The sequence below is a fragment of the Pseudophryne corroboree genome, chromosome 3 (genome assembly GCF_028390025.1).
Source record: "Pseudophryne corroboree isolate aPseCor3 chromosome 3, aPseCor3.hap2, whole genome shotgun sequence".
Lineage (NCBI taxonomy): Eukaryota > Metazoa > Chordata > Amphibia > Anura > Myobatrachidae > Pseudophryne > Pseudophryne corroboree.
In genome coordinates, this window is record NC_086446.1 from 466,316,069 (window position 1) to 466,342,802 (window position 26,734).

A 26,734-nucleotide genomic window follows, 5' to 3' on the forward strand; every position below is an offset into this window, starting at 1 on the left:
GAGTGGCTCCATCTTGAATTTGAACCTTTGTATGTAAGTGTTCAAGGATTTCAGATTTAAAATAGGTCTCACCGAGCCGTCCGGCTTCGGTACCACAAACAGCGTGGAATAATACCCCTTTCCCTGTTGTAGGAGGGGTACCTTGATTATCACCTGCTGGGAATACAGCTTGTGAATGGCTTCCAATACCGCCTCCCTGTCGGAGGGAGACGTTGGTAAAGCAGACTTCAGGAACCGGCGAGGGGGAGACGTCTCGAATTCCAATTTGTACGCCTGAGATACTACCTGCAGGATCCAGGGGTCCACTTGCGAGTGAGCCCACTGCGCGCTGAAATTCTTGAGACGGGCCCCCACCGTGCCTGAGTCCGCTTGTAAGGCCCCAGCGTCATGCTGAGGACTTGGCAGAAGCGGGGGAGGGCTTCTGTTCCTGGGAAGAGGCTGCCTGCTGCAGTCTTTTTCCCCTTCCTCTGCCCCGGGGCAGATATGAGTGGCCTTTTGCCCGCTTGCCCTTATGGGGACGAAAGGACTGAGCCTGAAAAGACGGTGTCTTTTTCTGCTGAGAGGTGACCTGGGGTAAAAAGGTGGATTTCCCAGCCGTTGCCGTGGCCACCAGGTCCGATAGACCGACCCCAAATAACTCCTCCCCTTTATACGGCAATACTTCCATATGCCGTTTGGAATCCGCATCACCTGACCACTGTCGCGTCCATAACCCTCTTCTGGCAGAAATGGACAGCGCACTTACTCTTGATGCCAGAGTGCAAATATCCCTCTGTGCATCTCGCATATATAGAAATGCATCCTTTAAATGCTCTATAGTCAATAATATACTGTCCCTGTCCAGGGTATCAATATTTTCAGTCAGGGAATCCGACCAAGCCACCCCAGCACTGCACATCCAGGCTGAGGCGATTGCTGGTCGCAGTATAATACCAGTATGTGTGTATATACTTTTTAGGATATTTTCCAGCTTCCTATCAGCTGGTTCCTTGAGGGCGGCCGTATCAGGAGACAGTAACGCCACTTGTTTTGATAAGCGTGTGAGCGCCTTATCTACCCTAGGGGGTGTTTCCCAACGCGCCCTAACCTCTGGCGGGAAAGGGTATAATGCCAATAATTTTTTAGAAATCAGCAGTTTTTTATCGGGGGAAACCCACGCTTCATCACACACCTCATTTAATTCATCTGATTCAGGAAAAACTACGGGTAGTTTTTTCACACCCCACATAATACCCTTTTTGTGGTACTTGTAGTATCAGAAATGTTCAAAACCTCCTTCATTGCCGTGATCATGTAACGTGTGGCCCTACTGGAAAATACATTTGTTTCCTCACCGTCGACACTGGAGTCAGTGTCCGTGTCTGGGTCTGTGTCGACCATCTGAGGTAACGGGCGCTTTAGAGCCCCTGACGGTGTTGGAGACGCCTGTACAGGTAATAACTGATTTGCCGGCTGTCTCATGTCGTCAACAGTCTTTTGTAAAGTGCTGACGCTATCACGTAATTCCTTCCATAAGACCATCCAGTCAGGTGTCGACTCCCTAGGGGGTGACATCACTATTACAGGCAATTGCTCCGCCTCCATACCATTTTCCTCCTCATACATGTCGACACAACGTACCGACACACAGCACACACACAGGGAATGCTCTGAGGACAGGACCCCACTAGCCCTTTGGGGAGACAGAGGGAGAGTTTGCCAGCACACACCAGAGCGCTATATATATACAGGGATAACCTTATATAAGTGTTTTTCCCTTATATAGCTGCTGTATTGATTTATCTGCCAAATTAGTGCCCCCCCTCTCTTGTTTTACCCTGTTTCTGTAGTGCAGGACTGCAGGGGAGAGTCAGGGAGCTTCCCTCCAACGGAGCTGTGAGGGAAAATGGCGCCAGTGTGCTGAGGAGATAGGCTCCGCCCCCTTCTCGGCGGCCTTTCTCCCGCTTTTTTAAGGATAAACTGGCAGGGGTTAAATGCATCCATATAGCCCAGGAGCTATATGTGATGTATTTTTTGCCATCTAAGGTGTTTTTATTGCGTCTCAGGGCGCCCCCCCCCCCCAGCGCCCTGCACCCTCAGTGACCGGAGTGTGAAGTGTGCTGAAAGCAATGGCGCACAGCTGCGGTGCTGTGCGCTACCTTATTGAAGACAGGACGCCTTCTGCCGCCGATTTCCAGGACCTCTTCTGTCTTCTGGCTCTGTAAGGGGGCCGGCGGCGCGGCTCTGGGACCCATCCATGGCTGGGCCTGTGATCGTCCCTCTGGAGCTAATGTCCAGTAGCCTAAGAAGCCCAATCCACTCTGCACGCAGGCGAGTTCGCTTCTTCTCCCCTTAGTCCCTCGGTGCAGTGAACCTGTTGCCAGCAGGATTCACTGAAAATAAAAAACCTATACTTAAACTTTTTCACTAAGCAGCTCAGGAGAGCCACCTAGTGTGCACCCTTCTCGTTTGGGCACAAAAATCTAACTGAGGCTTGGAGGAGGGTCATAGGGGGAGGAGCCAGTGCACACCAGGTAGTCCTAAAGCTTTTACTTTTGTGCCCAGTCTCCTGCGGAGCCGCTACCCCCCATGGTCCTTTCGGAGTTCCCAGCATCCACTAGGACGTCAGAGAAAAATAAAGCTGCCCAGCATTTGTGAGCTACATCTAAAAGCAGCAAGTATTTACCCTACATGCAAAAACAATAAATATATGTGCAACCCTTGTATTGCAATGTGGTGTGTCCGCAAACAAAGTTACCTGGTGTTCTTGTAGGGAGTGGCAGCACCTTTATGTGCTTGTTAAGACTATAACATTAGCAAAACTTTAAACTTTGCTGGATGCCAAACACTCTGCAGCCAGGAACATTTATAATCATCATCTCTGGATTACAGCAGCTCAACACAAAGATGTAACTCACCAAAATAATCCGAAGGACCCAGTCGGCCCACCTCCACAAACTCCTCGTTCTCAGAGCGACGCTGGAGCACAGCTGCAGTACCCTATGAAGAACATCAAACACACTGAAAGGGAGGTCTAAGCAAACATTTGATTATTTTTTTTATATTAATATTTTATATTAATTCAGATACACTTTGAGACGTTTCTACTTTTGAAGTTACTGCTATGAACGTTATTAACACAGCACAATATGAGGGTGTATATAGCATATAACCAGATAAATATACTGGCATATAGAAAACAGCAACTTACAAGTCAATGAATGGCTTTTCTTAAGGTGTATTACTAGATTTCATCACAAGATGATACACAATCTCACATTTACTAATGAATCCCCTATAGAGGCACAAGCAAATGTACAGCCCGAGGGGTAATGGCCTAAATCAGACACTTTTCTGCACAAAAGTGAACTGTAGAATATTTCAAGCTTCTAAAGCACAACACACTATTAAACCCTTCATTGCAAAGGAAGTGTAGGGCGCGTGCTCCGCATATAGCTTAAAACTGCGGATATCAAGTCCCACTTGTTATCTACAGCAAAGAGCCCAAAGAAAAAATTAACTTCTCCCCACCAGCACAAATCACTCTTGGGGAGTCACGAGCAGTGGGGCTGGTCCCAGGGCAGCAATGTATCCCGAATATGGGGGTGGGCATTGCATGCCCTCTTACCCCCATAATGACATTGGCAACTTTGTGGACACCCATATTTGAAAAAAAGGGGAGTTCCACTCTTTAAAATTATGTTGTCCACTACTAGTTATTGTCTGGTGCTCACCCGACAATGGGCCTAATTCAGACCTGATCACAGCAGCAAAATTTCTCTCTAATGGATAAAACCATGGGGGTCCTTCCGAGATGATCGCTAGCAGCAATTGTTCGCAGCGCAGCGTTCAGGCTAAAAAAAAACACGTCAGTTCTGCGTATGCGGTGCAATGCGCACGCACGACGTACAGGCACAATGAACAATGCAGTTTGCACAGGGTCTAGCGATTCATTTCAGTCGCACTGGTTGCCGCAGAGTGATTGGCATGAAGTGGGCGTTTGGATTGATGACGTGTGGAAATCGCTAATCGATGATTCCCACACTGCTGTGCGCATGCGTTTGGACATAGATTGCGATCACCGTCTAAGTGCCGGCACCAGGCGGTGACAGGGCGGCACTGCAGCATATTTTGGGCGGCGCAGCAGCGTTGGGAATGCAGTCCAGAGGCGTGTCCGGACCGTTTGCTAAACATCATACGCAGCCGCTGCGACCCAAAACATATTGGCCCAACAACCTTCACACAGGGGGAAACCCTAAAGATGCGGGCACTTCGCTTTTTAGCGAGCGCCTGCATTTTAGCAGGGGGGAAAGATCTGGCATGTGGGGTTGCCTTGCCACTGCATGATAGTGGGAGGAGTTGTAGTTTTACGAATTTTCACAAAAGTACAACTCATGCTGAATTAGGCCTTTAGTTCCATTTCTTGAAATAGCAATAGAACACCACTTTTGCTCCTTTTGGGGTTTGACGTAGTAAAATGTGTAAAAAAAACTAATACAATGATATTTCTTGAATATACAAAGTCTTCTGAAAAAAATAATAAAAAAAATCTTTTTATATATATATATATATATATATATATATATATATTTGTCTGGGTACTGCATTAACAAAATTAGTAATATTGATAATGAAGGTGACGAGCGCTAATGTACGAAAAATGCCTCAGCACAAGGATGAAAACCCCTCAGCAGTGAAGCGGTTAAGACAAAAATAGGATAAGACAGAGGACAATGTTCAGCTACTCTGTCCACGGATACTTTTTTTCCCTACACACTTAAGTTTTTTTATCGCTAAAGAGAAGGAGAAGTCTCACACAATGCGGCTCTTGATTTGTCCCTCTCCCCAGAGTCTGTTTTACTGCCATATTGCAATGGAAATGTTATGCTCACAGCTTTAGGTGGTAGCGCAGCTTAAATCATTGCAGTGTACTTCTGAAACAAAGACCGAGGCAGGGTTCTCCGTGACTCACCTCCAGGATAATGAAGAACTCATCCCCAGGCTCGCCTTGCATCACAATTTTCTGCCCATCCTCAAACTGTACAGGTTCTAAAGCATCTGCTACGGTCAGCCGTTCCCACTTGTCCAGTGATTCTGGGGGAAAGCAATACATCTCATTGTCAACGAGCATGACACCCAGCGCTCGAAACCCATGGCAACGAGCATGACACCCAGCGCAACGAGCAGGCAATTCATTTAAGAACCCACCCTGGGAGGTATGACATAGTAATAATAAAGACACCACTGAAGGGGTTAATGTGCAGGGAGGCTAGATGTATGTAGCTGTTATCAGAATCCTCTACTACATATTTCCATTTAATAAATTTGTACCTACTCCATGTTCACAGTAGAGATTTTCTGTGTCAAAAGTTCATGTTTCCACTATGCCCTTATATTCACTGGCAGCCGCCAGCATTGAAATCCCTCTCCCCCTCCTCCCATGCGCTCCGCTCTGGGGGGGCGGAGATTTGTGGAATAACGCAGTTGTGTCGTGACATAATGGCGCAACCGTCACGCCATTTCACAAACCCCCCCCCCCCCCCCGCCCCCCTTCCCGAGCAGAGTACTAGGGAAAAGGGAGGAGGTGGCGCAGAATGTATCCACAAAGTGCCACGGCGGGTGCCCCGTGAGATCGTACGGCTTGCCCACCACTAGAAACAGCACTACCTGTCGGATTGGCTGGACATGCCCTGGAAATCTTCCGGGATAGCCAATATCGGCTGAAGTGGTTAAGCCGTAGTGAAAAGCATCTTTACGTGTGACTTTTTCCATTAAAAATCAGTCTTATTCACAAAATGATGCAAACAGAACGCACAAGCAGCTTATGCTGATTAAAATGAGAGCAGCATGACTATATTCTGTGCGCGAACATGGCTGCATACGAAATGCAGTGTCAGTGGCTGTTTTCCTAGAAAACACTGTAACGTACCATTTTGTATGCAGTTACAGCCACAGACACATACATAATATAGACATGCCGCATATCATTTTACTCAGCAGAGTCTGCATGTGCGTACTATTCGCATAGCGATGTGAATAAGACATTTTCAGCAAAAAAAAAATATTTAGGATACACGGTGCTAACGGAGTTGCACAGGACTCGTCAGCTCACTCATGCCAGGCATCTCCTGTTACATGGAGTATTGAGGCAAGATTGGGCAGCACAGACGGTGCAATGGTTAGCATTACTGCCTCACAGCACTGAGGCCATGGATTCCATTCCCACCATGGCTCCAAATATGTGGAGTCTGTATATTCTCTCCGTGCTTAAGTGGGTTTCCTCCCACAATCCAAAAAATAAGATTTTTAACCTACCGGTAAATCTTTTTCTCCTAGTCCGTAGAAGATGCTGGGGACTCCGTAAGGACCATGGGGTATAGACGGGCTCCGTAGGAGACATGGGCACTATAAAGAACTTTAGAATGGGTGTGCACTGGCTCCTCCCTCTACGCCCCTCCTCCAGACCTCAGTTAGAGAAACTGTGCCCAGAGGAGACGGACAGTACGAGGAAAGGATTTTTGTTAATCTAAGGGCAAGATTCATACCAGCCCACACCATCCACAACGTATAACATGGAATATACGCAATCAGTTAACAGTATGAACAAAAAAAAGTATCAGCCAAAGACTGATCTTAACTGTAACATAACCCCTATGTAAGCAATAACTATATACAAGCCTTGCAGAAATATGTCCGCACTGGGATGGGCGCCCAGCATCCTCTACGGACTAGGAGAAAAAGATTTACCGGTAGGTTTAAAATCTTATTTTCTCTTACGTCCTAGAGCAGGCCTGGCCAACCTGTGGCTCTCCAGCTGTTGTAAAACTACAAGTCCCATCATGCCTTGCCACAGTTTTGTTATTAGGGAATGCTAAAACTGTGGCAGGGCATGTTGGGATGTGTAGTTTCACTACATCTGGAGAGCCACAGGTTGGCCAGGCCTGTCCTAGAGGATGTTGGGGACTCCGTAAGGACCATGGGGATTATACCAAAGCTCCAGACCGTGCAGGAGAGTGCGGATGACTCTGCAGCACCGATTGAGCAAACATGAGGTCCTTCTCAGTCAAGGTATCAAACTTGTAGAATTTAGCAAAAGTGTTTGAACCCAACCAAGTCGCTGCTCGGCAAAGCTGTAATGCCGAGACGCCTCGGGCAGCCGCCCAAGAAGAGCCCACCTTCCTAGTGGAATGGGCCTTTACCGAATTTGGTAACGGCAATCCAGCCGTAGAATGAGCCTGCTGAATCGTGTTACAGATCCAGCGAGCAATAGTCTGCTTAGAAGCAGGAGCGCCAACCTTGTTGGCTGCATACAGGACAAACAGTGCCTCTGTTTTCCTAACCCGAGCCGTCCTGGCTACATAAATTTTTAAGGCCCTGACTACATCAAGGGACTTAGAATCCTCCAAGTCATTCGTAGCCACAGGTACCACAATAGGTTGGTTCATATGAAACAATGAAACGACCTTAGGCAAAAATTGAGGACGAGTCCTTAATTCTGCTCTATCCACATGGAAAATCAGATAGGGGCTTTTGTGAGACAAAGCCGCCAATTCAGACACACGCCTTGCAGATGCCAAGGCCAACAACATGACCACCTTCCAAGTGAGAAATTTTAATTCAACCTTTTGAAGAGGTTCAAACCAGTGAGATTTTAGGAACTGTAACACCACGTTAAGATCCCATGTTGCCACTGGAGACACAAAAAGAGGCTGTATGTGCAGCACTCCCTTTACAAAAGTCTGGACTTCTGGGAGAGAAGCCAATTCCTTCTGAAAGAAAATAGACAGGGCCGAAATCTGTACCTTAATGGAGCCTAATTTTAGGCCCATATCCGCTCCTGTCTGTAGAAAGTGGAGAAAACAGCCCAGATGGAAATCTTCCGTAGGAGCATTCTTGGCTTCACACCAAGAAACATACTTCCTCCAGATACGGTGATAATGTTTTGCCGTCACCTCCTTCCTAGCCTTTATCAGAGTAGGGATGACTTCCTCCGGAATACCTTTCCCAGCTAGGATTCGGCGTTCAACCGCCATGCCGTCAAACGTAACCGCGGTAAGTCTTGGAACACGCAGGGCCCCTGTTGTAACAGGTACTCCCTGAGAGGAAGAGGCCACGGATCTTCTGTGAGCATTTCCTGAAGATCTGAATACCAGGCCCTTCGAGGCCAATCTGGAACAATGAGTATTGTTTTCACTCTTTTGTCTTATGATTCTCAATATTTTTGAGATGAGAGGAAGAGGGGGGAACACATAGACCGACTGAAACACCCAAGGTGTCACCAGGGCGTCCACCGCTACTGCCTGAGGGTCCCTTGACCTGGCACAATACCTCCGAAGCTTCTTGTTGAGGCGTGACGCCATCATGTCTATGTGAGGAATTCCCCAAAGACTTGTTATCTTTGTAAAAACTTCTTGATGAAGTCCCCACTCTCCTGGATGGAGATAGTGTCTGCTGAGGAAGTCCGCATCCCAGTTGTCCACTCCCGGAATGACCGCTGACAGAGCGCTTACGTGATTTTCTGCCCAGCAAAGAATCCTGGTGGCTTCCGCCGTTGCCACTCTGCTCCTTGTCCCGCCTTGGCGGTTTACATGAGCCACGGCTGTGACGTTGTCTGATTGAATCAGAACCGGTAGGTCGCGAAGAAGATCCTCAGCTTGTCGTAGGCTGTTGTATATGGCCCTCAATTCCAGTACGTTGATGTGTAGACAAGCCTGCTGGCTTGACCATAGCCCCTGAAAATGTCTTCCTTGTGTGACTGCTCCCCATCCTCGGAGGCTCGCGTCTGTGGTCACCAGAACCCAGTCCAGAATGCCGAACCTGCGACAGTCTAGAAGGTGAGCACTTTGCAGCCACCACAGGAGAGACACCCTGGCCTGGGGGGGACAGGCTTATCTTCTAATGTTGTATTAGTAGATGGGACCCGGACCACTTGTCCAGGAGGTCCCACTGAAACGTCCTTGCATGAAACCTGCCGAAGGGGATGGCCTCGTAGGCTGCCACCATTTTCCCCAGAACTCGAGTGCATTGATGAACAGACACTTTTTGGTTTTAGCAAGTCTCTGACCATGTTCTGGAGGTCCTGAGCTTTTTCCATCGGGAGAAAAACCCTCTTCTGTTCCGTGTCCAGAATCATGCCTAGGAATGATAGTCGAGTCGTTGAAACAATTGTAACTTTGGCAGATTGAGAATCCAACCGTGTTGTTGTAGCACTCTCAGGGAGAGCGACACGCTCTTCTGCAATTGATCTCTCGATCTTGCTTTTATCAGGAGATCGTCCAAGTATGGGATAATTGTGACTCAGTGCCTGCGCAGGAGCACCATCATCTCCGCCATCACCTTGGTGAAAATCCTCGGGGCCCAAACGGCAACGTCTAAAACTGGTAAGGACAGTCCTGTACAGCGAATCTCAGGTACGCCTGATGAGGAGGATATATGGGGACATGAAGGTATGCATCCTTTATGTTGAGTGACACCATAAAATCCCCCCCTTCCAGGCTGGAGATCACAGCCCGGAGCGATTCCATCTTGAATTTGAACTTTCTCAAGTACAGGTTTAGGGATTTTAGATTTAAAATGGGTCTGACCGAACCATCCGGCTTCAGGACCACGAACAGGGTCGAATAGTACCCTTTCCCCTGTTGGAATAGGGGAACCTTGACAATCACTTGCTGTTGATACAGCTTTTGAATTGCAGCGAACACTACTTCCCTCTCTGGGGGAGAAGCTGGCAAGGCAGACTTGAAAAATCGGCGAGGGGGCACCTCTTCGAATTCCAGTTTGTAGCCTTGGGATATAATATCCATCGCCCAAGGATCCACGTCTGACAGAACCCAGACCTGGCTGAAGAGTCGAAGACGTGCCCCACCGATGCGGACTCCCTCAGTGGAGCCCCAGCGTCATGCAGTGGATTTAGTAGAAGCCGGGGAGGACTTCTGCTCCTGGGAACTAGCCGGAGAAGGTGCTCTCTTTCCTCTACCCTTACCCCTGGCGAGGAAAGATGAGCCCCGACCTCTTCTGGACTTACGCGACCGAAAGGACTGCATCTGATATTGTGGAGTTTTTTGCTGCGGGGGAACAAAAGGCAAAAAGGTAGATTTACCAGCGGTAGCTGTGGCAACCAGGTCCGCGAGACCTTCCTCAAATAAAACCTCACCTTTGTATGTCGAAACCTCCATATGCTTCTTTGAGTCGGCATCACCCGTCCATTGGTGGGTCCACAGGGCTCGCCTAGCAGAAATCGCCATGGCGTTGGCTCTCGAACCCAGCAGCCCAACGTCTCTTTGAGCGTCCCTCATATACAAGACTGCGTCTTTAATGTGTCCTAAGGTCAATAAAATGGTATCCCTATCTAGGGTACCAAGGTCAGCTGACAAGGTATCTGTCCAAGCTGCAACTGCACTACACACCCATGCCGATGCTATTGCCGGTCTGAGCAAAGCACCAGTATGCGCATAAATAGACTTTAAAGTAGTTTCCTGTCTGCGACCCGCAGGATCCTTGAGGGCTGCCGTGTCCGGAGACGGTAGCGCCACTTTCTTGGACAGGCGTGTTAAAGTCTTGTCCACCCTGGGTGAGGATTCCCAACGTACCCTGTCCTGTGCAGGGAAAGGATACGCCATAAGAATCCTCTTGGGAATCTGCAGTTTTTTATCTGGAGTTTCCCAAGCTTTTTCAAATAACTCAGTAAGCTCATGGGATAGGGGAAAGGTTACCTCAGGTTTCTTTTCCTTATACATGAGCACCCTCGTGTCAGGGACCGAGGGGTCATCTGTGATATGCAAAACATCTTTTATTGCAACAATCATATAATGAATACTTTTGGCCACCCTTGGGTGTAACCTCGCCTCATCGTAGTCGACACTGGAGTCAGAATCCGTGTCGGTATAAATGACTGCTATTTGGGATAGGGGACGTTTCTGAGACCCAGAAGGGCCCGGTGACCCAGCCGAAGCCATGGATTGACTCCCTGCTTTTTCCCTGGACTCTGCTTTGTCCAATCTCTTATGTAATAAGGTCACATTTGCATTTAAAACATTCCACATGTCCATCCAATCATGAGTCGGCATTGCCGACGGAGACACCACAATCATCTGCTTCACCTCCTCCTTAGCTGAGCCTTCCGCATCAGACATGCCGACACACTCGTACCGACACCCCCACAGGGATATAGTTATAAGGAGGCAGTTCCCCAATAAGGCCCTTTGGAGAGACAGAGAGAGAGTATGCCAGCACACACCCAGCGCCAACTGACACTGGAAAATAAACTCCCAGATAATAGCGCTTTTTATATTAATCACTGTGTTAATACACTCACTGCGAAATGGCGCTGGTTAGTGCTGAGGGACCAAGCTCCGCCCCCTCCAGCGGCGGGCTTCGGTCCCGCTCAATCTCAAAACTGGCGGGGGATTTAAAGAATAACTGCCTCCGCATTGCCTTTTATAATGCCAGTTCTAGAGGTTATTATTGCTGCCCAGGGCGTCCCCCCCTGCGCCCATCAGTGCCCGCTAGTGTGTGTAGTGTGTGGGAGCAATGGCGCGCAGTGTTACCGCTGCGCGCTTACCTCAGTGAAGATCTGAAGTCTTCTGCCGCCTTGAAGTCTTCTTTTCTTCTTATACTCACCCGGCTTCAATCTTCCGGCTCTGTGAGGAGGACGGCGGCACGGCTCTGGGACGAACGGCGGGGGGAGACCTGCGTTCCGACTCCCTCTGGAGCTAATGGTGTCCAGTAGCCTAAGAAGCAGAGCCTATCACTTAAGTAGGTCTGCTTCTCCCTCCTCGGTCCCACAATGCAGGGAGCCTGTTGCCAGCAGTGCTCCCTGAAAATGAAAAACCTAACAAAATTATTTCAGAGAAACTCAGGAGAGCTCCCCTGTAGTGCACCCAATCTCCTCTGGGCACAGGATCTAACTGAGGTCTGGAGAAGAGGCATAGAGGGAGGAGCCAGTGCACACCCATTCTAAAGTTCTTTATAGTGCCCATGTCTCCTGCGGAGCCCGTCTATACCCCATGGTCCTTACGGAGTCCCCAGCATCCTCTAGGACATAAGAGAAAAACAAACATAGAAAATAAATGCAGAAAACTCTTCAGGAGCTTCCTTCAGCGTGACCGGCTCCTACGGGCACATTTTCTAAACGGAGTCTGGTAGGAGGGGCATGGAGGGAGGAGCCAGCCCACACTATCAAATTCTTAAAGTGCCCATGGCTCCTAGTGGACCCATCTATACCCCATGGTACTAAATGGACCCCAGTATCCTCTAGGATGTAAGAGATTTAGTGCTAAATGACCAACCAACCAGCTCCTGTCATTTTTCACTATGTATTTCAGAAAAGACAGCCCCAACACTAACACTCCTGGCGCTGTGTTAAATAATTTTACAAATATAGATGTAAACAGATATTAACACTCTAAGAGTGCATTAATCCACCTCAGCAGCACGTAATAAGGGTTTGGTTAGGACCCGTTAGGCTGACAGAAAAGACAATAAATATATAAGTAACAAGCATCCATAAGCGCAGTAATTGTATCACATCAAATATATACGAGAAAAAAGCAAAACTAATTATATATATATATATATATATATATATATATATATATATATATATATATATATGTATAATGCGATATATATGGGCTTTAACTAGGTACAGGAGAGAAGAGAGAAATATTCTTCAAAGGAACAGGAGTATTAGAACAAAAGGACACATGCTGAAACTGGAGAGATTTAAGTTCAAAGGAAACTTGAGGAAAAATTACTTCACATAAAGCAGGGGTGGGGAACCTTTTTTCTACCGAGGGCCATTTGGATATTTATAAAATCCTTCGGGGGCCATACAAAAATTCTCAACTTAAAAAATTAACCTGCCCCCCAGCAGGTCTGCCCCATAGAGGTACTGTGTGTGCGCGCCGGAGGCGCGCGCGGCCAAAAAATGGGTGTGGCCAGTTAAAATGGGACGTGATACACATATGCCCCCAATAGTGCAGTGCCAGATCCACAATTGCCCCCACAGTGCCAGGTATACAAATGCCCCTCACAGTGCCAGGTATACAAATGCCACCACAGTGCCAAGTATACAAATGCCCCTCACAGTGCCAAGTATACAAATGCCCCTCACAGTGCCAGGTATACAAATGCCCCTCACAGTGCCAGGTATACAAATGCCCCTCACAGTGCCAGGTATACAAATGCCCCTCAGTGCCAGGTATACAAATGCCCCCCACAGTGCCAGGTATACAAATGCCCCTCACAGTGCCAGGTATACAAATGCCCCTCACAGTGCCAGGTATACAAATGCCCCTCACAGTGCCAGGTATACAGATGACCCCACAGTGCCAGGTATACAGATGCCCCTCACAGTGCCAGTTATACAGATGCCCCCAGTGCCAGTTATACAGATGCCCCCACAGTGCCAGTTATACAGATGCCCCCACAGTGCCAGTTATACAGATGCCCCCACAGTGCCAGGTATACAAATGCCCCCACAGTGCCAGGTATACAAATGCCCCCCACAGTGCCAGGTATGCAGATGCCCCCCACAGTGCCAGGTATACAGATGCCCCCACAGTGCCAGGTATACAAATGCCCCGACAGTGCCAGGTATACAGATGCCCCCCACACAGTGCCAGGTATACAAATGCCCCCCACAGTGCCAGGTATACAGACGCCCCCCCCCCCCCCCCTTCCGTGCAACTTACCGCTCCTTTCGGCGGGACACGGAGGAGAGCGCGGCTATGTTGGGTGGCGGCGTGTAGGACTTGAATCCAGCCGCCGGTTCGAGAGCCAATCAGAGCTCGCGGACCGGCAGCCGCGGCTCCTGATTGGCTCACGAACCGGCGGCTGGTTTCAAGTTCTACACGCCGCCGCCGCGCTCTCCTCCCTGTCCTGACACTGACAGCTGAGATACGCTGCCGCCGGACTGAGCGGCGGCGTGTCTCACTGGGAGAAGTGGGTGGGCCGGAGCAAACGGCTTCGCGGGCCTTATACGGCCCGCGGGCCGGAGGTTCCCCACCCCGGACATAAAGGATAGTGGACAAGTGGAATAGCCTTCCATCAAAGTGGTAGAAACAAGTATAGAAATGTAAACATGCTTGATTACAAGAAATAAGGATCAGATCAGGAGTACAGATTCTTTTTTTTCATGAACAAAGAAGACCTGTGTACTGAACATTGACAGTGCGACACACAGACCTCCAAGGTTATCATGCCTTAGTTTTTTAGAGGAATACTAACCAAAAATACAAAGATTCCTATATGTCTAAATCATCAGGAACCCCACCTTCCTCCTGAGACGGAAGGTCAGAATTTTCAATTAAATGGACCAGAGTTGAGTTATGATGCTTGCCCGGTGGTCTGGCTGAGCAGGAGTCTATAATTCACTACAAGCCACACTCCCGGCAAGGAGATATACAAGAAACAATTCCTTAAAAGTAGTCAAACTGCTAATAAATGTAAATAATAACTTCTGTACTTCTTACTACCAGGTGATGGAGGTGATATTGCACAGAGTAATTAAAGAGCAATATATAAATCCTGTCAGTTTATATGCATGTTTATGTACTGGTGGAAACTATGGAAAAACGATTACTCTACACCAGTGTTTCTCCAACTATGTCCTCATGGTACCCTGACAGTGTATTTTTCAAGATATCCTCAGGAATAAATTAGTATAATCTGTAGATCTATTGCGTTAATAACCTGTGCTTCAGTTAGCTTATCTGGAAAACATGCAGTCATTGTTCCAGAAGAACTGGGTTTGAGAAACACTGCTCTACACAAAGTACTAAAATAAAGAGAGAAATATATGTATCTAAGTGTGATTAGTTATTCTGCAAACATATACAAAAATGTATATCAGGTGTAAAGAGGAAGAATGTTTGACAGTACAGGATACGGTAGGTCTCAAATTGGCTTCTCCACTCAGCACATGGGCTAATGATTAACGGATAATGGGTCACTTTTTATCAGCTCATTGCTCTGAAAAGCTACATAAATCGGTAACACAGGAATGAAGGATCTATTAAATTACCTAGAATAGACACTTTGCTCAGAAATTCCTCATACATCTTTCGTTTCCGCAAGGTACTCCCCTGAAACGAAAAAAATACATTAATATGCATATGACGTGAGTTATTACCACAATGCAGATAACGAAAATGTGAGCAGACATACCATAAGGATTCGTCTGTAACTATCTCTGTCTATTCCCCACAACTTAACATTGGTTTTAGCTTTCACTGTGGCGGCTCTAGGAGTTCCATAAATCAAAGCCAGTTCTCCAAAGCTGCCGCCTTCCCCAATACTGGTCATCCACTCATTGCTGACGTACACCTGGAAAACATTTGTAGGATCTCTCATGAATCTTTACATTTTACAAAGAGCAAGAATTTTTAGGATGCAGGAAATCTAACACGTTAGAAAAGAAAAGGTTATGCAGAGCTGCAAGCATTTGGGTTTATTTCTCCCTATATTCTGCAGCTTTCATTGCTAGAATAAGACCACAAACGTCACGATCCATAGCAGAAACTGGAAAGTTTTACCATCAGATTTCAGATCTAAGCGAGTTCTGCCCATTTCTATATACATACACACAACATGGCGACACATGCATGAACATCAAACCCATGTGAGCTTGTTAAGCTTTTCATTCAAATACCATAGATATTAATATGGGGTTGGCACCCCCTTTGCTGCTATAATAGCCTTCACGCCTCACTTTCCACTAGAGTTTGCAGAATTTTGCATTCATTCAGCTGAAACATGAATAAGGCCTGGAAACCCTAGGAGATTAATCGGACGCTATATCGTTCCGACACGGAAATATATATCGGCCACATCACTCAGTGTATACAGGTAGATTGTTTTCCACATGAAACGACAGCATGCATTTTAATTGTGATTGGCAACTACACATTGTGCAGTCATCCACCACACTGTGCAGTCTGTACGGCAGCATGATGTATCGTTATATTGCATCGCTCCGTCACTGGATACTGTGTACCTGGCCTTAGGTTGGTCAATGATCTGGCCTAGCGTTGAAGCAAGTCAAGAAAAGTTCTTCCACATCAAACTCTGCAAACTATTTTTTCATAGGCTGCACTTATGCATATGGCCACTTGCATCCTGAAACAGGAAAGGTTCTTCACCAAATTTATTCCATAGAGTTGCACACATTTCACTGTATGCTGTAGCATTCAGATTTCCCTTTGATGGAAGCAAGGGGGTCAAGGACAGGACCATTAATCCTTCACCAAAACTTTAGACACTGTAAAAACTCGAATCCCTGCTTTCATTGGGGTATATTCAATTGGAGGTCGAATTGCCGAAATGGTCGAAAAACGGGTCATTTTCGACACAAAAAACCTGTTGTTTCATTTTCGACTTTTTGCAATTCAACATTTTTTCAATTGGACGTGTCTGCAATGTTAAAATGCGGCTTTTCGACAAAAGTATATTCAATTGAAGAATGTCAATTCGACAAAAGTGCTTTTCGACAGTCATTTCGTCAATTTCATTCCGCCTCATTTTTCTGTCGTGATCTAATAAAAATGTTTAAAAACATGTATTTTTTTAAGCTTTATTGATTGCCAATAGCATATCTATTTATATTAGAAGGGATTATCTACTTGGTTTGTCTATTTAGGAGCCACAAGTATTATTTAATAAAAAAATTTAAAAGAATATATATATTTTTTTTTACTAACTACAATAATATGGAGAGATCAGTGCATGTTTTTCAGTTGGAAGGGGTGTTGAAAGTGTTAAAATTCCTGAAAAAAATGCGTGGGGTCCCCCCTCCTAAGCATAACCAGCCTCGGGCTCTTTGAGACGGTCCTGGTTGTAAAAATACGGAGGGGAAATTGACAGGGGTTCCCCCATATTTTAACAACCAGCACCGGGCTCTGCGCCTGGTCCTGGTGCAAAAAATACGGGGGACAAAAGACGTAGGGGTCCCCCGTATTTTTAACACCAGCACCGGGCTCTACTAGTCAGAGAGATAATGCCACAGCCGGGGGACACTTATATAGGTCCCTGCGGCCGTGGCATTAAATCCCCAACTAGTCACCCCTGGCCGGGGTACCCTGGAGGAGTGGGGACCCCTTAAATCAAGGGGTCCCCCCCACCAGCCACCCAAGGGCCAGGGGTGAAGCCCAAGGCTGTCCCCCCACCATCCAAGGGCAGCGAATGGGGGGCTGATAGCCTTTTGTGAAGAAAAAAATATATTGTTTTTTGCAGCAGAACCACAAGTCCCAGCAAGCCTCCCCCGCAAGCTGATACTTGGAGAACCACAAGTACCAGCATGCAGGTGAAAAACGGGCCCACTGGTACCTGTAGTTCTACTACAAAAAACATACCCCCAAAAAAACACAACGCACACACCGTGATAGTACAACTTTATTACATACATGCACACCAACATACATACATACTTACCTATGTTGACACGAAGAGTCGGTCCCCTTCTCTACGTAGAATCCACGGGGTACCTGTAAATAAAATTATACTCACAACAATCCAGTGTAGATCGGTCCTCTTCTTGTAATCCACGTACTTGGTAAAAAAAAAACAAAAACGAAGTACCCGAATCCACGCACTGAAAGGGGTCCCATGTTTACACATGGGACCCCTTTCCCCGACTGGCGGGACCCTCTGTGACTGCTGTCAAAGAGGGTCCCTTCAGCCAATCAGGGAGCGCCACGTCATGGCACTCTTCTGATTGGCTGTGCGCGCCTGATGGCCCTTCACCCCTGGCCCTTGGGTGGCTGGAGGGGGGGACCCCTTGATTTAAGGGGTCCCCACTCCTCCAGGGTACCCCGGCCAGGGGTGACTAGTTGGTGATTTAATGCCACGGCCGCAGGGACCTATATAAAAAAAGTGTCCCACGGCTGTGGCATTATCTCTCTGACTAGTGGAGCCCGGTGCTGGTTGTTAAAATATGGGGGAACCCCTGTCAATTTTTTCCCTGTATTTTTACAACCAGGACCGGCTCAAAGAGCCCGAGGCTGGTTATGCTTAGGAGAGGGGACCCCACGCAATTTTTTTCAGGATTTATTGAACACTTTTGTGAGGTCCATGAAGTCGAATCCAGGCTGCCCACTATTCGTCAATTGGTCCGTTTTTCGACAGCGGGACTGTCGAACCCGTTATTTATTGAATATGTCGAATTCGGGTCCCGGCAGGAGGGTTTCGCCTGTCGAATTGTGTCGAATCCAAAAACGGTCGAATTCACGCCGGAATTCGACCGCAACTGAATATACCCCATTATCTCCTGCATTGATTATTGCAGTAGTCTTCTGACTGGTCTTACCAAATAGACTCTAACCACTACAATCCATTCTAAATGCTGTAGCAAGACTAATCTTCCTTGCCAGATGTTCTGTGGAGCCATTCTGTCAATCCCTCCATTGGTTACCTGTATTGTACCATATTCAATATAAAATACTTGTACTCACACAACAAGGCCATTACCACACTACACCAACGTACATCTCTTCACAAAACATCTCCCAACCTGACCTCTTTGCTCTTCACAAGACCTACGTCTCTCATCCACACTCATTTCCTCACATTCGCAGGACTTTCTTGGGATGAACCCATTCTGTGGAATGCTCTCCAATGCAAAATAAGACTCTTCTCTAGTCTGCAAACCTATAAGCGTTCAATGAAAACTCACTTCTTCAGGCAAGCTTATCAAATTCTGGAACCGCCCACATAATCTTCATAAAATCACCTATCCAATTATATCCCCACTGTACAGTCCACACATATCCTCACATATTTTCTCGTTCTTCACTTTCCTTTCCTCCTGACCCCATCATACATGACACATGATATGACCATATCATACAGCCCACCAAGAAACTTTTCAATCTGGTGGACCTTTATGCAGTAGTTAACACCTATCCTTGGTGCATCAATGCCTACAGCCCTATAGATTGTCAGCTTGCGAGCAGGGCCTTCCTACCTCTATGACTGTCTCTTATTACCCAATCTTGTTTTTTCACTATTGTTTGCAATTGTTTTATGTTATCACTGTTTATAATTGTAAAGCGCAATGGAATTTGCTGTGCTAAGAAAATAAGAATTTACTCACCGGTAATTCTATTTCTCGTAGTCCGTAGTGGATGCTGGGAACTCCGTAAGGACCATGGGGAATAGACGGGCTCCGCAGGAGACTGGGCACTCTAAGAAAGAATTAGGACTACTAGTGTGCACTGGCTCCTCCCTCTATGCCCCTCCTCCAGACCTCAGTTAGGGAAACTGTGCCCGGAAGAGCTGACACAATAAGGAAAGGATTTGGAATCCCAGGTAAGACTCATACCAGCCACACCAATCACACCGTACAACTCGTGATACTATACCCAGTTAACAGTATGAATAATAACTGAGCCTCACGAACAGATGGCTCATAACAATAACCCTTTAGTTAGGCAATAAATATATACAAGTATTGCAGACAATCCACACTTGGGATGGGCGCTCAGCATCCACTACGGACTACGAGAAATAGAATTACCGGTGAGTAAATTCTTATTTTCTCTGACGTCCTAGTGGATGCTGGGAACTCCGTAAGGACCATGGGGATTATACCAAAGCTCCCAAACAGGCGGGAGAGTGCGGATGACTCTGCAGCACCGAATGAGAGAACTCCAGGTCCTCCTCAGCCAGGGTATCAAACTTGTAGATGTAAAGCCGAGACCCCTCGGGCAGCCGCCCAAGAAGAGCCCACCTTCCTCGTGGAATGGGCTTTGACTGATTTAGGATGCGGCAGTCCAGCCGCAGAATGTGCAAGTTGAATCGTGGAGCAGATCCAGCGAGCAATAGTCTGCTTAGAAGCAGGAGCACCCAGCTTGTTGGGTGTATGCAGGATAAACAGTGAGTCAGTCTTTCTGACTCTAGCCGTCCTGGAAACATATTTTCAGGGCCCGGACCACGTCCAGCAACTTGGAGGCCTCCAAGTCCCGAGTAGCCGCAGGCACCACAATAGGTTGGTTCAAATGAAACGCTGATACCACCTTAGGGAGGAATTGGGGACGCGTCTGGAAAATCAGATAGGGGCTTTTACAGGACAAAGCCGCTAATTCTGACACCCGCCTAGCCGAAGCCAAGGCCAAAAGCATGACCACTTTCCACGTGAGATATTTTAATTCCACGGTCTGAAGTGGCTCAAACCAAAGTGATTTTAGGAAATCCAACACAACGTTGAGATCCCAAGGTGCCACTGGAGGCACAAAAGGGGGCTGAATATGCAGCACTCCCTTAACAAACGTCTGAACTTCAGGCAGTGAAGCCAGTTCTTTTTGAAAGAAAATCGACAGGGCCGAAATCTGGACTTTAATGGATCCCAATTTTAGGCCCATAGTCACTCCTGACTGTAGGAAGTGCAGAAATCGACCCAGCTGAAATTCCTCTGTTGGGGCCTTCATAGCCTCACACCAAGCAACATATTTTCGCCATATGCGGTGATAATGCTTTACTGTCACATCTTTCCTAGCTTTTATCAGCGTAGGAATGACTTCATCCGGAATGCCCTTTTCCATCAGGATCCGGCGTTCAACCGCCATGCCGTCAAACGCAGCCGCGGTAAGTCTTGGAACAGACAGGGCCCCTGCTGTAGCAGGTCCAGTCTGAGAGGCAGAGGCCAAGGGTCCTCTGAGATCATTTCTTGTAGTTCCGGGTACCAAGTCCTTCTTGGCCAATCCGGAACGATGAGTATAGTTCTTACTCCTCTCTTTCTTATTATCCTCAGTACCTTTGGTATGAGAGGAAGAGGAGGGAACACATAAACCGACTGGTACACCCACGGTGTCACTAGAGCGTCCACAGCTATCGCCTGAGGGTCCCTTGACCTGGCGCAATATCTTTTTAGCTTTTTGTTTATGCAGGACGCCATCATGTCCACCTGTGGCCTTTCCCAACGGTTTACAATCAGTTGGAAGACTTCTGGATGAAGTCCCCACTCTCCCGGGTGGAGGTCGTGCCTGCTGAGGAAGTCTGCTTCCCAGTTGTCCACTCCCGGAATGAACACTGCTGACAGTGCTAGCACGTGATTTTCCGCCCATCGGAGAATCCTTGTGGCTTCTGCCATCGCCATCCTGCTTCTTGTGCCGCCCTGTCGGTTTACATGGGCGACCGCCGTGATGTTGTCTGACTGAATCAGCACCGGCTGGTTTTGAAGCAGGGGTCTTGCCTGACTTAGGGCATTGTAAATGGCCCTTAGTTCCAGAATATTTATGTGTAGGGAAGCCTCCTGACTCGACCATTGTCCTTGGAAGTTTCTTCCCTGCGTGACTGCCCCCCAACCTCGGAGACTTGCATCCGTGGTCACCAGGACCCAGTCCTGTATGCCGAATCTGCGGCCCTCTAGAAGATGAGCACTCTGCAGCCACCACAGCAGAAACACCCTGGCCCTCGGGGACAGGGTGATCAGCCGATGCATCTGAAGATGCGATCCGGACCACTTGTCTAACAGATCCCACTGAAAGATCCTTGCATGGAACCTGCCGAATGGAATTGCCTCGTAAGAAGCTACCATCTTTCCCAGGACTCGCGTGCAGTGATGCACCGACACCTGTGTTGGTTTCAGGAGGTCTCTGACCAGAGATGACAACTCCTTGGCCTTCTCCTCCAGGAGAAACACCTTCTTCTGTTCTGTGTCCAGAATCATACCGAGGAACAGCAGACGCGTCGTAGGAACCAGCTGCGACTTTGGAATATTCAGAATCCAGTCGTGCTGTTGTAGCACTTCCTGAGATAGTGCTACTCCGACCAACAACTGCTCCCTGGACCTCGCCTTTATAAGGAGATCGTCCAAGTATGGGATAATTAGAACTCCCTTCTTTCGAAGGAGTATCATCATTTCGGCCATTACCTTGGTAAATACCCTCGGTGCCGTGGACAGACCAAACGGCAACGTCTGGAATTGGTAATGGCAGTCTTGTACCACAAATCGGAGGTACACCTGGTGAGGTGGGTAAATGGGGACATGCAGGTACGCATCCTTGATGTCCAGTGATACCATGTAATCCCCTTCTTCCAGGCTTGCAATAACCGCCCTGAGCGATTCCATTTTGAACTTGAACCTTCTTATATAAGTGTTCAAGGATTTTAAATTTAGAATGGGTCTCACCGAACCGTCTGGTTTCGGTACCACAAACATTGTGGAATAGTAACCCCGTCCCTGTTGAAGGAGGGGAACTTTTATTATCACCTGCTGGAGGAACAGCTTGTGAATTGCCGCCAGCACCACCTCCCTGTCCGGGGGAGTAGCTGGCAAGGCTGATTTGAGGTAACGGCAAGGGGGAGACGTCTCGAATTCCAGCTTGTATCCCTGAGATACCACTTGGAGAACCCAGGGATCCACCTGTGAGCGAACCCACCGGTCGCTGAAGTTCCGGAGACGGGCCCCCACCGCACCTGGCTCCACCAGTGGAGCCCCAGCGTCATGCGGTGGATTTAGTGGAAGCAGGGGAGGATTTCTGTTCTTGGGAACTGGCTGTATGGTGCAGCTTTTTCCCTCTACCCCTGCCTCTGGGCAGAAAGGACGTGCCTTTAACCTGCTTGCCTTTCTGGGGCCGAAAGGACTGTACCTGATAATACGGTGCTTTCTTTGGCTGTGAGGGAACCTGGGGTAAAAATGTCGACTTCCCAGCTGTCGCTGTGGAAACGAGGTCCGAGAGACCATCCCCAAACAATTCCTCACCCTTGTAAGGCAAAACCTCCATGTGCCTTTTAGAATCCGCATCACCTGTCCACTGCAGAGTCCATAATACTCTCCTGGCAGAAATGGACATTGCATTTATTCTAGATGCCAGCCGGCAAATATCCCTCTGTGCATCTCTCATGTATAAGACTACGTCTTTAATATGCTCTATGGTTAGCAATATAGTGTCCCTGTTAAGGGAATCAATATTATCAGACAGGGAATCAGACCACGCTGCTGCAGCACTGCACATCCAAGCTGAAGCAATAGCAGGTCTCAGTATAGTACCCGAGTGTGTATATACAGACTTCAGGATAGCCTCCTGCTTTCTATCCGCAGGCTCCTTTAAGGCGGCCGTATCCTGAGACGGTAGTGCCACCTTTTTTGACAAGCGTGTGAGCGCTTTATCCACCCTCGGGGATGTCTCCCAACGTACCCTGTCCTCTGGCGGGAAAGGGTACGCCATTAGTAACTTTTTAGAAATCACTAATTTTTTATCAGGGGATGCCCACGCTTCTTTTAACTCATCTGAAGGGGGAAAAACCACTGGTTGCTTTTTCTCCCCAAACATAATACCCTTTTTAGTGGTACCTGGGTTAATGTCAGAAATGTGCAACACATTTTTCATTGCCGTAATCATGCAACGGATAGCCTTAGTGGAATGTACATTAGTCTCGTCGTCGTCGACACTGGAGTCAGACTCAGTGTCGACATCTGTGTCTGCCATCTGACGTAGCGGGCGTCTTTGAGCCCCTGATGGCCTTTGAGACGCCTGGGCAGGCACTGGCTGAGAAGCCGGCTGTCCCACAGCTGTTATGTCATCGAACCTTTTATGTAAGGAGTTGACACTGTCGGTTAATACCTGCCACATATCCATCCACTCTGGTGTCGACCCCGCAGGGGGTGACATCACATTTATCGGCACCTGCTCCGCCTCCACATAAGCCTCCTCATCAAACATGTCGACACAGCCGTACCGACACACCGCACACACACAGGGAATGCTCCGACTGAGGACAGGACCCCACAAAGTACTTTGGGGAGACAGAGAGAGTATGCCAGCACACACCACAGCGATATATAACACAGGGATTTACACTACACAGTGATTTTCCCTATAGCAGCTATAATACACAGTATTGCGCCTAAATTTAGTGCCCCCCCTCTCTTTTTTACCCTATTGAGCCTGGAAACTGCAGGGGAGAGCCTGGGGAGCTGTCTTCCAGCGGAACTGTGAAGAGAAAATGGCGCCAGTGTGCTGAGGGAGATAGCCCCGCCCCTTTCACGGCGGACTTCTCCCGCTCTTTTATTAATATTATGGCAGGGGATTTTTACACATATATAGTTTATTATACTATATTATGTGTTTTTTGCCATTTTTAAGGTAATCTAATTGCAGCCCAGGGCGCTCCCCCCCCCAGCGCCCTGCACCCATCAGTGACCGGAGTATGTGGTGTGCATGGGGAGCAATGGCGCACAGCTGCAGTGCTGTGCACTACCTTAATGAAGACCGGAGTCTTCAGCCGCCGATTTTCTCCTCGGAATCTTCCGTCTTCTGGCTCTGCAAGGGGGACGGTGGCGCGGCTCCGGGACCGGACGACCGAGGCTGGGCCTGTGTTCGATCCCTCTGGAGCTAATGGTGTCCAGTAGCCTAGAAGCCCAAGCTAGCTGCAAGCAGGTAGGTTCGCTTCTCTCCCCTAAGTGCCTCGTAGCAGTGAGTCTGTTGCCAGCAGATCTCACTGAAAATAAACATAATAAATACTTTCTTTACTAGGAGCTCAAGAGAGCCCCTAGTGTGCAACCAGCTCGAGCCGGGCACAGATTCTAACTGAGGTCTGGAGGAGGGGCATAGAGGGAGGAGCCAGTGCACACCAGTAGTCCTAATTCTTTCTTAGAGAGCCCAGTCTCCTGCGGAGCCCGTCTATTCCCCATGGTCCTTACGGAGTTCCCAGCATCCACTAGGACGTCAGAGAAACTTAATAAATTAATAGATGGCAGTACACATTTAGGTAGGAACAGTTTTCCTGCGTAACCCAGATTAGTCAGTCAAACTGTAAGATAATAAATCATGATTCATTACTCCAGAGACTGCCACTACGCCACAGTCCAATGGCAGTATGATTCACATCACCAGCCGCTGTTTGGATTTGACATCCAAGGTTTGTGTGTAACTGTTTGGACACAAAAACCCAATCATGAAGCTTCCAACAAACAATTATTTTCAGAGAGTTGCTTCAACTGGTAGTTTGGAACTCAATAGTGAGAGCTGCAACCTAGGACAGACAACTTTCATACGCTTCGGTGGACCGGTTCAGTGAGCTTGTATAGCCTACTGCTGCATGGCTAAGCTGTTGCTGCTCCACTTTACAAGAACACTCAAAGCATCGTAGCAGGAGAGGAATTTTCTCAGCTGACTTGTTGTAAATGTGGCATCTTATGACGGGTGAACACTGAAAGTCACAGAGCTCTTCAGTACAACCCATTTTACTAGTAATATTTGACCAAAGAGATTGCATGACTGTATGCTTGATTTTACGTATAAACACACTAAGAAGTATCCATATATTTTTGGTTGTGTAGTGGACATAAAAGTCTTGAAATATTTCACTAAATAATTACATTTTACAGTCATAAAAGATAGCGAGCTGCATACAAACCATCCTGTACAATGTTCTGAGGGAATAATTCCACTTAACAGGACTTAAATGGTGAGGGCAGAACTGCTGTGAAGGAGTAACCGGAAGCCGGAAGTGACGGAGTAACGGAGGGCGCGCACGGCAGCTGTGAGGCTCTAGCGGGACGGGTGCCATGAGCCGGTGCGGGGGGTGAGTGAGCCAGGAGCAGGGGGCACAGAAGAAGCAGGAGGGAGCTCAGCGGAGCAGAGCGCAGAGACCGGGAGCAGGTGCACAAGAGGAGTGTGTGTGAACTGTGAGAGAAGTGTGTGTGTTTCTGTGAGAACAGAGGGCTGAGCAAGGAGAGAGTGCTGTTGCTGCTGATCAAAGTGTGAGTGTGTGCGCGCGTGTGTGTGTGTCTCAGCCGTAGACTGAGCCACTGCCTGAGCCATAGCACCTGAACACTGATCGGAGGAGCAGCAGGCAGATAAGTATTAACCTTTCCCTTTTTGTTGTATAATCGATTATCTCCCTTTGTCTATTAGGGTATTGTATTGTGCTTAATTTGTACTTAATTAACCCTCTTTCTGTCCTTTATTTATTATACTTTATTGTCCCTTATATATTGTCCTTACTTAATTTGTATTTAACTTATTCCTTATTTGTACTTATTTATTGTCCTTTATTATCTCTTTTATATTATCCCTATATATTGTCCCTCTCTTGTTTTTTTTAAGGTATAAGGGAGTTAGTGCTTGTTAAAAATGGGTTGTGCCGAGATTGAGGAGCTCACTCAGTGCGTGTCATGCATGATGTCTGTGCACCTGGAACAGTCCGAATGCGGGTACATCTGTGCGAGATGTGAGCGAACGGCTGCCCTGGAAGCCCAGGTAATTGATCTAGAGCAGACCGTTACGCGACTGAGGAGTATTCACAGTCTCAAGCAAAGTTTAGATAGAACGGTGGAGGAGGAGTTGTAGGGGAAAACACTGATAGATGAGGAGGATCATGTAGACAGCTGGGTCACGGTTAGAAGAAAGAGTGGGAGACAGGACATCTCCGATCTGCCAAACGCAAACAAATTCGCCCGATTGGACGAAGATTTTGGGGAGGACAGTGAGGAAATGACGAAACCAGAGGAGACTGTTCCCTCTAGCAACCAGAGGAGCGGTCCGCCCGGTGCAGATGGGAAAAAAAGATAATGATGCACCTAGTCAGATTGTGGTGGTAGGGGATTCTATTATCAGGAGGACAGATAGGGCAATCTGCTACTGGGACCGTGATCGCCGTATAGTCTGTTGTGTACCGGGTGCTTGGGTACGGCACATCGCGAACCGGGTAGATAGATTGTTGGGAGGGGATGGTAAAGATCCGGCGGTCTTGGTGCATGTTGGCAACAATGACAAAGTTAGTGGTAGGTGGGATGTCCTTTAGAAAGACTATA

The 26,734-nt window shown here is 47.7% G+C and overlaps 1 protein-coding gene across 1 annotated transcript in view; it reads right to left on the reverse strand.

The window, feature by feature from the left end:
* The window catches only part of PRKAR1A (protein kinase cAMP-dependent type I regulatory subunit alpha), a 174,410-nt gene that overhangs the window by 27,950 nt on the left and 119,726 nt on the right, over nucleotides 1–26,734 (reverse strand). Inside the window, exons 7-10 of the mRNA XM_063960728.1 lie at nucleotides 15,148–15,306; nucleotides 15,005–15,065; nucleotides 4,952–5,073; nucleotides 2,898–2,979 (exon numbers count right to left, since the gene is read on the reverse strand). Of these exons, the coding sequence (XP_063816798.1) occupies nucleotides 2,898–2,979; nucleotides 4,952–5,073; nucleotides 15,005–15,065; nucleotides 15,148–15,306 (424 nt within the window). The remainder of the gene's footprint in view (nucleotides 1–2,897; nucleotides 2,980–4,951; nucleotides 5,074–15,004; nucleotides 15,066–15,147; nucleotides 15,307–26,734) is intronic.